This window comes from Passer domesticus, chromosome 1 (assembly GCF_036417665.1).
Source record: "Passer domesticus isolate bPasDom1 chromosome 1, bPasDom1.hap1, whole genome shotgun sequence".
NCBI classification, from domain to species: Eukaryota; Metazoa; Chordata; class Aves; order Passeriformes; family Passeridae; genus Passer; species Passer domesticus.
Window position 1 is genome coordinate 41,479,925 of NC_087474.1, and position 12,540 is coordinate 41,492,464.

Consider the following 12,540-nt stretch of genomic DNA (forward strand, 5'->3'; position numbering starts at 1 on the left):
ACTTAGACAATTCATCTGATTCTTCTCATTTATTTGTTTTTAGTAGGTTTTATAGGGCAACTTCAGGTCACAGGTGGCCTATCAGCTAGCCGGTAAATTAATATAAATGTGATTTTTTTTATTATTGCTGCTGTGAACAAGGATATGGAATGGCAAGATAAACAAAAATATTTTATTCTGAAGTAAATATCAGAAATTTGAGTCCTCTGTATCCTTGAAAAAACTGAGATTTGTTCTACCCACATATAAAAAAACCTAAACACACCAATGCATTCTCTGGGATGTTGTAGGGACAAATCTACTAATGAGCTGATACTGAGATTTTACAAATGCTGGAAAGAAAGTGCATGAATTACCCAAGTAAACAGAGAAAGAAGACTTTATTAGCACAGCACATCTCTGTTCGCTTACTATACATGGAAGATTCTTGGGGGAGGTATTTTTGGCTTTGTTCAACAAATATGGATATATGGTTTTGTTGCCAAGGTTACAAAGAAACTCTATTGCTCCAACATGTTCTCCAGTTCTCATATAGTTCTTTTTTCTTCAACTAAATATACTGTACCATGCAACTTCTGACTGCAAGGCCACACACAAAGTTAATCACAATTTTTAATGGGGTTTTTTTGTTTGCCTTTTTTTTTTCTATGTGAGATGATGTATGGATTTAAGAAGTGGAGGTTAATCCAACCTTCTTTAAGAATTCTACAGTAAAAAAAAAGTCACATTTCTTTTTATTAGCTGTGGTCTCTGCCCTTACCAAGAGGAAAGGCAGGGTGAGACATGGGAGCCTTGAGCTTCTTTGCTTTTGTTAGTATGACAGAAAGAGAACAAACTCCGTATTTAATTTGGCTTTTTTGAAACTACACCTGTAGTAAAATGGCAGAAATGCAGCACATGTGCCTCCTGCTTGAAGCTTGTTTATGCATCTCAATCCACAAAAGCTTTCACTCTAAGCAGGAAGTTTAAGCATTCCCAGAGTCTTTTCTCTAAGAAAACCTAACACATTGAGCACCTGGCTAACTGGCTGTACATTATTCATGCTTTCTACAGAGAAAGTAGATCTGGGCATGTAAGGAAATCAATGTTAGCAAGTATATTAAGCAAAAGGCTGCAAAAGGTAAATTTCCTGGCCTCACCATTCAGCACCTCAAGAGATTGATTCGATACAATTCACTGATAAGAACTCCCTCTTAAACCTCTTCCTGTATTGTACTTTAAACCTCTTCCTGTATGTGAAGCTCTTCAAGCTCAGAGCAGCTTTCCCGTGTTACTGGAGGGTGTTAATGACAAGACAAGAACCAGCTATGGCACAGAATTACAGAATCATTAAGGTTGGAAAAGGCTACTGATATCAGGTCCAGCCACTAAAACAGCAGCACCATGCTCACCACTAAACAATCTAAGTGCCACATCTACATTTATTTTGAATCATCATCACCTCCAGGCACAGTGATTCTACCACTTCCCTGGGCAGCCTGTTCTAAGGTGTGACAAGAAATTTTTCCTAATATCCAATCTTAACCTTGAGGTCATTTCCTCATCCTATTGCTTATTACCTAGGAGAAGAGACTGACCCCACCTGGCTACAACCTCTTTTCAGGTGGTTGTAGAGAGCAGTAAGGTGTCCCCTGAGCCTCCTCTTCTCCAGGCTAAGCAACCCCAGCTCCTTCAGCTGCTCCCCAGCTTCACTGCCCTTCTCTGGACACAGTCCATGACCTCAGTGTCTTTCTGGAGAGCTCAAAAACTGAACACAGGGCTCAGGATGTGCCCTCACCAGTGTTGAGCCAGGGGATCACTGTCCTGGCCCTGCTGGCCACACTGCTGCTGATGCAGGCCAGGATGCTGTTCACCGTGTTATGCATTACACTCCTGGACTGCACAGATGACAGGTAAAGAAAGGAATGGTCATCATGACCACAGCTGTAACAAACTTCATTCTTTGGCAAGTAACAAAATTCTAGATGCTGCTCCAGTTTATTTGACTGAACCAGACACATTTTTCAAGCATTTATAAATGCATCTGGTTCTCTGTATTGAAAATTAAAAGATATTCTACTGCACGTTCAAGAACCCAGAAAAACATTTTAAAATAGTCTAAATGATACAACTGGGATATATATTTAAAGGCCTGAAGGTCATTGACCAATAGAGAAGTATGGGAAATACTGGAACATATAAATAAAAAGGTTCCAGTGAACATTGCAGAAAAACACATCAAAAGGAACTGTGACTCCTAAATGGTTATGGTATTTCCAGACCAAATACTTTTCTCCCTTGATAGCCTAGGATGTTAATTTGGAGTTGCAATTTCAGTAGGAGATGAGCAAAACTTGCTGTGTGACAGGTTTTGGTAACTTGTTTGGACAAAAACTGATAAGCAGCAGTACCTTCCTAACCCTTGTGACAGAATATTCTCAACACAACCTGGTAAGTTGTCCAGCAAAAGAGTTGGCCAAAGCCAATCAGTACTGAGTAATTTCTTCAATTCCTTATAAAATGCATGATAACTGAGAGACATAAAAGGAAGAGTATCAAGGAGTATTCTACACATTGATAATATAGTATGGGGACCTCCCAAAAGTAATGCAGATCTACTTCTGTGAATGCTTCCAAGTTGTTTAGTACTCTACTTACTCTTTACATTCTTTGGACACATGAGGTGGCACCGTGTATTTGCAGTCCATTATCATAGTCAGAGTTTCACTGTCATTTGCTTCTTGGAATGGTGGTTGTCCACAGACTAACATGAAGAGAATGACCCCCAAACTCCATATATCTGCAAATATAAAGTACATATTTTAAAAACCCAAACTGTTGAAGATACAGACATAATTACCATCCAACCCATGAAATATTCTTGAAATGCATATTGGGATGATTATTGCACTCTTCATTATGAGCATTACTTATGGAAATTGCAATTCCACTGAGTACAAAATGCAGTAGTTCCATTCCTTGACAGCTTTTACCGTTTTTGAAGGGGGAAAAACCCCAGAATTCATTACTTCAAGGATGCATAACAGTTTGAGAGGCATTAACACTTTTGACAGCAGTGTTAGATAAAGCTGAAAATAATCTGGTCATTTATTAGGCAAGAATTCATTGCCCTTTTGATAACAAGTAGGCACAGGTTATTCAAGAGATTTGAATTCAAAGCACATTCTTTCTCAAGGACTTGCATAAACTGTTCTCTGTATTGTTTACATGGTACAGAATCACAGAATCACTGGGCTGGAAGAGACCTTCAAGATCAAGTCCAACCCACGCCCTGACACCTCAACTAAACCATGGCACCAAGTGCCACATCCACTCTTTTCTTAAATACATCCAGGGATGGTGACTCCACCACCTCCCCTGACAGACCATTCCAGTACTTTATCACTATTTCTTCAGTAAAAAACTTTTTCCAAACATCCAGCTTGAATTTTCCTTGGTGCAGCTTTAAACTGTGTATTCTCGTTCTGTGAGTTGCTGCCTGGAGAAAGAGACCAACCCCCACCTAACTCAGTCAGGTAAGAAATTACAAAGAAAGGCACTTATTTCAATAAGACTGATTTTGCTGTTTTTCCTTCAGTGATGTTGTGTTGCTTTAAAACTTGGCACTTCCAATAGTAACTAAATTAGTTTATGTAAAACCAGCTTCTTATACCAATGATACTACAAAGTGTGGAGTAGTGGGTTTGGGTGCTGCGTTGTTTTGTTTTTTTTTTTAAATATCCAAACATAACAATTAACAGTGATTTCTGCTACACTCTGGGACTCTTCTTGTTTTCTTCTAATTCCTGCTTGTGTAAAATAAACATTTAACAACTCCCTTGCTCCCCAGTGGAATGGCATACCAAAAGATGAAAAAGAAGCACTTTGGGGCATGCAGCCCTGTAGTTGGTTTCTACTTAGTGTAATAGCTAATATTTAGCTCAAATTTTTATTAGGAGCCTGCCTAAGAGAAAATATTTCATGAGTGTCACTGAATTCAATAAAGGAAACATAAATATTAAGAAATGCATCATACAGCAGAAAAATAAATAACTTGCCCCAATATATGCTTAATAACATCTCCATGATCCTAAACTTCAGCTACAACTCCATGCTCTGGGAATTTCAGCAGCAATTTTGGGTCTTAAACCCTTAACATGTTACAGATCTGTACCCAGTAAAAGCAAACAGCTGAGAAATGATCAGGCAGGCACGTCCCAAGGAAAGAGGGGAGAGCAGCCAGCAGTGATCTGGGACACAGAGCACACCAGCTTCTTGCTGGAAGGACTTGCAAGAGGGATCCACATAAGCTACTCAACTGCATCTTGCCCATTCAAAATACTCAATGTGCATTTCATGCTGAAGGATGGCTACAATTTTATTTAATAAAGTAAATCACACAGATTCATCCCTAGAACAATTACTCATTTTGCTACTTATGACCTATTCTTCTTACGGTTTAGCTGACAGGGGAATAGAAACACTACATGGTAATTTTCTTTAGAGCTCTCATTTGTTCTAAGTGTACACTACTAAACTCAGACAATTATTGGATTTCTGCTGTGCTCACTAGAGCCTCAATCCTGTAGGTACTCAGCATTTTGAGGCTGGTACACCATATCATGCATATCTGAAAATTCAGCATGACCATCACCATGTTTACAGATTCAATACATACTTTAGTACTTAGATAACTTGATGCCAGAAAGGCATTGTTTAGGAATGCAGGACTTTAACAGCCCTCACAAGACAGGGAGGCAGTTTCATCTACAAGGTCCACCTTTAATTTTGTAAAGTTAATTGTCTTTCTGCCTGTTTAGTTTCCATGCAGCCAGAAAGTTTTGATGCATTATCTATCTCCCATCACACAGCAGATTACATGAAGTTTTTGCAAGCACAAAAGACAGGTGAATTTATGCATTCCTGTGACCAGTCATCTTTTGGCTATCAATATCCTTCCTAGATTTTTACCTTTGCCTACGATCTATGTTTTGATTCGATCTATCCTACTATTCTGTTCAATACTTCCCCAGAAGTATTGAACAGAATGCTTCATGTGTCCTTTTAGCATAAAGTATTTTACAAGAATCCACATAGTATTCATTATTACAGACAAATTATATCTGCTATAATAAAGCAATACATACTGGCTAAATTCAAGCCAAGAGAAAAAGTAGTGGGATGGGGAGCAATCTAATTAACTGTTAATTAAAAATAAGCATATAAAAAGTTTATACAGAAGGAAGAATACAACAGTGTAAGAAATCAAGCTTAAAAACACTAAGACAGTCCTGAGAAAAGGACAGCAATCAAAAACAAGAATTAAAGTTCCATGAAATTGCCAAATACAGGAAACTCTACCAGACCTTGAAGTTTCCACTGCACTGAGCAGATACTGAATGTATCATTAAGTATTTTCCCTTACAAGGTAGCCTTCTAATTTATTTTCTATTCTACACACATGACTTCTTCTCTGGGCTATACATCACTTTGCTGTATTTCAATTTGAAAGGATATGTGTAATAACAGGTACTATTTTAGTTTTCCAAAAGTTCTTTAGATAAACATGTATGCACACTTCATAAAAATAAAAAATAAAAAGCACTTTTTAGAAGGAAAATCCAACTAAATGTCTAAATGCAAAGAAAACCCCCAAACCACTATGCTTGCCATTATGTGATGTCCATTAGACATCAACCTGTATGTTTTGACAAACAAAACAGTAATTACTGATTAGCCAGCACATAACAGAATTTAGTGTATTTTTTTCTTTCACTTGTTACTATATTTTGCACTCTGTACCCATAGGTCTTTCCAGATAAGAGCTGCAAATAGTAAAATGAGAACTTTAACACAGCTGTATGAAAATCGAATAAAATCTCTGGTTAATAATGAAATAAAAATCATGCACTGAACTGCTACTGTATTTCATTACATCACTAATTCTGTTCAATGCACAAAATATACACTAAAAGGGCATAATGTGTATGCAGAAAAAGTTTTTTTTTTTAGAAACTAAAAGTAGTGCTAAATACCATTTAACCTTGGCATATTATGTAGATACTCTTAGCCTGTCAGTGAAGAGCACTAGAGCAGCAATAACTACACTTTACCTCACTCTTATATACTACAAGGAAAGCTTCCTATTGCACTTTTCTAACAAATGTATATTTTGTTACCCTGCCAACACAGCAGACGTTTATTCTAATGTGCCCAAGAAGTAACACTGGACAGAAACAATTACATGGCTTTTATTCTCAGCCTATTTTTACAGCTGCAGCTGTAAACAGATCAACTTCATTGCACCTACAGCCAAGGTGACTAAAGTGACTCAGCTTGCAGCATCATGGACAAAGATGAGCAGCCTCAGCAAAACTTAAAAGTCTACTCATAACCAGGAAGCGAGAAGATAGAGTGCCTGAGAAAGTCTAATCCCCATGTAACACTGAAAAATCGCTGGGAGGCTTAGTGCAGACCTTATTGTGTCACAAGACAGATGTCATCTTAGCAACATCTTCACAAGCTCTGCAATACCACATTACAGCAAGGCTCTCATTTCTGGAAGCAGAGCCAAGCATTGGGATGTCTGCAGGTGTACTAAGAGAACCCATTCAAGAGTTCTGTCCTGCCCCTTCATATCAAACCCTCCAAACAAGGGGTTGATTCCTTGTCCCTTTTCTGTGCCACAGCTTAACCAGACCACATCAATTGTTTGCAACTCCTCATGCAACTAAAGCAAACCAACCAGATGACTGATGCAACACCACCTTTAACGAGGCTCTTGCTAACACAGCTGCATATTTTTCAGTCAAATTCAAAAATCTGAAAATATGCTGCAAAAACACTTAAATATACAGCTTTGTTCTCCAAATATACAATTTTTGTTCACCCATTTAATGTAATAATCACAGTTCATTTTGGAGAATTCTTCTACTCCAGAATAGTGTAATCTGGCTGAAAGATGCAGGATCTTTAAGTAGGGTTATCTTAGGGAAGTTATTAAAGGATAATCAGAGGTTACTTTATTATAATGTATATTTACCAAATTTTATTATTTCCCCAAGCAATACACAAAGCCATACACAACAGTGTTCATTACCAGAGCTTTGTCCTGTCATAATCAGTGTCAGTGCCAGTTCTATATTTGAGACCCTTAACTGAAGGAACACAAGGAAGAGAAGGGTTACAGAGACCACCTTTAAAATGCAGATTCAAACAATAATTTACTTTTCACAATTTCAAGTTATTTTCCTACTCTTAGTAACTAGCAATTAGCAGATGAAGGCTTTATGGAAACTGCTTATTTCTGTCCTTCAAAGGTCATCCAATTTGCGCTCTTTAGAAAACTGATGGAAAAGTAGAAATTAGGCCCAACATGCTGCATGCATTTAGCATTCTTAATCACCTGCAAAAACTCAAGTTATTATAGTCAGGGAAGGCACAGTTCTATTCTGCAGTAGCAAAAAACAAGGTCTCTTTCAAAAGACCTGTGAAGATCTCAAGATACAATTTAGCCTTTAAATTGGCTAACTTGAAACTGTCATTGCTATGACAAAGAATAAAATAAGAATAAAAGCAGTAGTAACTAGCTGCAGTAGGAACTTTTTGTTTTCTAAGTTATTAAATAATCAGAAAAGGACCATGAACCATGACAACCAAGGCTGTGTATATGCAACTTCCTTACATAATATGAAGTCACTGCCATAGAAACCAAATTACAACATTAGCTGTCTGTGCTACGCCTGTCTTGAACACAGGGTGGTCAAACATCTGTCACGTTCAAGTTTGCACACTGCACAAAGGATATCCATATTTATCTGCTTCACCATTTCATTAGTTACTCACTGCTTTCTGAACTTTGTGATCTACTTCTAAAACAAGTACTTAGGATTTCAATAAGTTGCAACTTCATACCTTCACATTCCTTCAAATTTCTACAGTTCCTCAGAAGTCAGACATTTGTCACGCTTTGTATATGCTATATGAACTTGTGATTTTAAGCAATGAAACATCCATACTCATTTTGGAATAGACACATTTGCATTTACATACATAATGTAAATTGAGACTACTTACTGAAGTTGTTTATTTCAGACCTTGATGGGAAAAGGGTTGTTTTTTTCCCTCCTAACTTAAATTTAGAACTGCTCAACAGTTTACAGTGTATATTGCTCAGCTGATAAGATGTATGCTTCTACAGAAAGTCACTTTCTTGAAAAGGAAGTGATACTGAGTAAATTTAGCCAAGTTTTATACATTTCTCTTCACATTATCTACCATAACAGCTGAACATTACGGTTATTTTCTACTAGGAGCCATTTAAACTAAAAAGAAACAAACCCACTTTTATGAAGATTACAAAAGCGTTTACATGTTTATTTTGCCCCTACAAAGGTATCAAGAAACAGACTGGATAAATGAAGGGTGGAAATGCACCCCAATTCCCAGGATTATGGGCAGGTACTCTAACCACTGTGTTAAGGCACTGAAGAATGTTCCCCCTGCTGCTGTTTCCTCTTCAGAGCAGATTTCATGAAGAAAACCCAATCCATTGAAACCTGCTGAATACAAGCCCTGGAAGATATTCAACACACCAGCACTTCAATAACCTAGTTCTTTTCTGCAAAGCTAATTGGGAAAAAAAACTCTACGTAAAATCATCAGTATCTCTGCACTGGGGGCATGTTCAGGGCTAGGGAGCAACTGGAGACCTGCAGACTGCTCTTTTGAGCTCAAGACACAAAAACCCTGTTGTGAACTACTTCATGTGGATGAAGGGTGGAACTGTGATGGGTTCAGGAGCAGGTACAGGCTGGTAGCTCACGAGGATAAGTGGCAAGCATGCTTGTTACAAGTTAGAATTCAAGAACCTGTTCAAGGAAACTGAATGCATACTCAAAGTATGGCACAGCTTCACATGAGTCTGAAGAACCAAATCACAATTTACGAGTAAAAACTCAAATGACTGGTGAAATGCTGCAGAAAATGAGACTTCTACTAAAAACAGTGATAAAACATTATATACAACAGTCCAAAAGATAAAAGTTGGTATCACACCACTGAATCATTTGAATGGTGCTTGTTGATATACTTGTGCTTCTGAAAGAGAGTAAGAAGTATTTCCACTCCTGTATAAGCTAAAAATCTTTAAAAGCTGCATCCCTTGCATAAAGTCAGTTGTGAGAAGGTAGAGAATAATTGTGAAAAAAGATTTCAGCATTTCTATATATCACAAGTATTTTTACACTACCATGTGCAAAGACAAATCTGGAATATGCTCAAACTGGACCAGTAAAATTTCAAGTGTAAGAGTAAAGAATAAGGATTACTCTTTCATAGATACTCAGTTTTTAGCTGATTTAACTATTCTTTCATGCTTTAATTTTTAATGAAAAAGGCTTTGAATAAACTCATATACTGACCTCTCCAGTTCTCAGAGATGCTACCATCTGTTAACCCAACATTTTTTGTCTTTGTAAAGTGGCATTTATCTTTCCCTTGCTGAAGGCTGAGGAAGAAAACAGCCACAATCAAGGCTAACATTTTTTTTAATTAACATGCAGAATGGGGTTTTTTCTTTGTTTTAAAGCACTAAAAATCCCATCAATATTACTATTAGTACACATAGCAGACAAGAGAATGAAAGGAAATCTTTTCCTTTCCTGTCCTTCCAAAAAAGAGCATAAATAGCAAACAGCATTTAGCAAATTATTTCTCTAATTAGCTTATCTGTCTGGTGAAACAGTCTGTTCTAAGTTATTTCACTTGACTAAGACACGATCATCAGTAACTAAGTCTTATCTTCAGAAGTGATTCCTATTTTCATTCAGTCTGGCAACCAGTACTCATCCTCTGGCAGCCCCAGCATAAGGAGGGCATGGAGCTGCTGCAGGGAGTCCAGAGAAGGTCATGAAGATGATCAGAGGCTGGAGCACCTCTCCTCTGGAGACTGGCTCACAGAGTTGGGGTAGTTTAGCCTGGAAAAGAGAAGGTTCTAGGGCGACAAGACAGCTGGAAAGGGACTTTTCACATGGGCACAGAGTGACAGGACAACGGCTGATGATGGCTTTAAACAGAGAGGGCACGTTTACACTGGATATTTGGAAGAAATTCCTCACTGTCAAGGTGGTGAGGCACAGGCTGTCCAGAGAAGTTATAGATGTCCCATTCGCTGTCAGTGTTCAAGGCCAGGCTGGATGGGGCTCTGAGCAACCTGTCCTAGTGAGAGGCTCCCTGCCCACAGCAGAGGGTTGGGAATGCATGGTCTTTAAGATTCCTTCCAACCCAAACCATTCTAGGATTTCATGATTTTTCCCTGAAGTCCATAGAATGGGTTTTGCTGGTTGAGTAAAACCACTAAAATAAAAATAGTTGTTCTTTATTTTAGTTACTAACGCATCTCAAATTTTAGTAAGGGTATTTTAACAGAAAACACCACCATTGAAAGGTCTTACTGAACACATGCCACTGCCTCTATTCAAAATAGCCTGTTTTACTCCAAATCATCAGTTCTGCATTCAAAAATACATTCTATCTCCTTTGATAGCTGTTGTTTAGCCCCAAAAAGTTACTGAATCTCTATTTTAAAAACACAAACCAAACTAAACCAACATTTTCTGCATGAATTCCAATATTACTACTCCAGAAAATAATTAGCCAGAATAAAAATCAATATTAATTAGTTAAACATAAAAGGAAGTTTTCTTCTTTATAAAATATGTTCTCAAAATCATTGGACATATCAAAGTCTATACAGCACATACAGCTATTGCATATGTTTCACTGCAATGACTTTGTTATTTTTTGGTATATAAAGATAATTTGCTCCCGGTATCTTTAAAATTTATCATGATTTTGGATGGACTATCTTTTTCTACACATTTTAGCTGTATACTGCATAATTTGTACTTTATTTAGAAAACATTAACATCTGAAGACAGCTTTACACATGAATGCAAAACCTGGGCATCTGGTTTATAACTAGGTAGTACACCACTGATTTCGGTCCCACCAGATCTGTGTTGCCAAATTAGTCAGCCACAGACTGGAAATAATTAATCTGAGTACTTTTCTTGAAAGATACATGAAATTAAGCTTCCTGGCTGTGGAGATGTATTCATCATAATGAAACCTTGCTCCACAACAGCAGCTTGAAATACTATGAAAACAGTTCTCCCATGAACACAGCAACATAACTGTATCCCTGTATTTAAATTACAGTTTAGCTGATACAGCAGTAACTGAAGCCTGTCTCGACAGCTTCTTCTCTGTAGTTTCACTTGGATAAATTATTCTTTGCTTCACCCAGCAGTTTGCTGATGAATGCATGGAAACTTCTGCATAAAGTAATCCAGAATAGAACATAAATTATACTTCATAAATATTAGCTTGCTCAGATTTACTGAGAAGTTATCAGGATCACAGATTCCCATTGTTCAGTGCAGCCCCATCACATCAGAACTTCACTTGCAAATGCAAGGCTCCAATACTTGCAATGTAACATCCTCAATTTTAAGCACTAAAAATAGTTTCTAGTCAGTAATTAGATTGAGGGGGAAAAAAAAACCCAAACGATAGCATACTGCATGAAAACTGAACTCCCATTTCATTAAAAGTAAACTTCACTATTTGCATGCAATTTACCGTGGAACATAAATATTTTGTTATCCTCAAGACTCTGACTTTCTGAAAGCGTTCTACAACCAATTCCTTCCGTTTGCTCCTTCTAAAAAGTGTAACAAGTTAATTTCTGATTTGATTCAGTTTTTTCAGCAGCAAAGCAAAGTGAAGGCAGAAAAGCACAGCCACTAACACCAGTACACTAGAGAAGACCACAGGACAAAATACACCTAGTACTCACATCAGTTCCTTCTGTTTTACTTTAAAAAAACATTTGAAGCCAAGAAGTAGAGTGTACAATTCTCCTAAAAATACACTGGCAATGATGATGAATTTCAGTCAAAAGAGTTTATCTTACACAAGAGGTGGAAAGTAAGGGAGCCAGGCAGAGCTGATATTACCTAAACTTGCTCACTCAAGAGACAGGTCCTACCACTCTCCTCCAAGCTCCATATTCCTTCACTTCCTGTGCACCACCTCTTCCACCCAATCCTAAGGGAACAAACAACTCTGCTAATCTGGCAGAAGTTAAGCCTGCAGAAAGCAGGTTTTCTGTCAGTTTTTGGGTATTTTAACAGTTTTCTGTCAAGTTAGCTGGTAAAAGTCAGTTCATCAAATGGCCAGCCATGCAGCAGAGTGCAGCACAGGAGAAGGGGTAGCTCTGCACTGATGCAAGCAAAACAGAAGGGGAGGAACACCTTACAATGGAAGCAGACAAGTATCACACTTTCAGCACCCTTCCAGCCTCAAGCTCATTCCATAGTGTATCTAAGTATAAATGGTCTGAAGTGCTGAAATACAACAATAAAAAGGGAGATTTTCTAAACCAAATAAACAGAGAAATGCTTCTAATTTCTTAGAACTTGGCTATAATCTGATTTTTAGCATACTGAAACTCCAAAATGCTGACAGGTATGCTCAGTTATTCAATATTGTTTGTGA

General features: G+C 37.7%; 1 protein-coding gene across 1 annotated transcript in view; it reads right to left on the bottom strand.

Moving 5' to 3' along the window:
• Window positions 1-12,540, bottom strand: part of SNRK (SNF related kinase) — a 39,807-nt gene that overhangs the window by 9,741 nt on the left and 17,526 nt on the right. Inside the window, exon 4 of the mRNA XM_064415747.1 lies at window positions 2,638-2,779. Coding sequence (XP_064271817.1) covers window positions 2,638-2,779 — 142 coding nt within the window. The remainder of the gene's footprint in view (window positions 1-2,637; window positions 2,780-12,540) is intronic.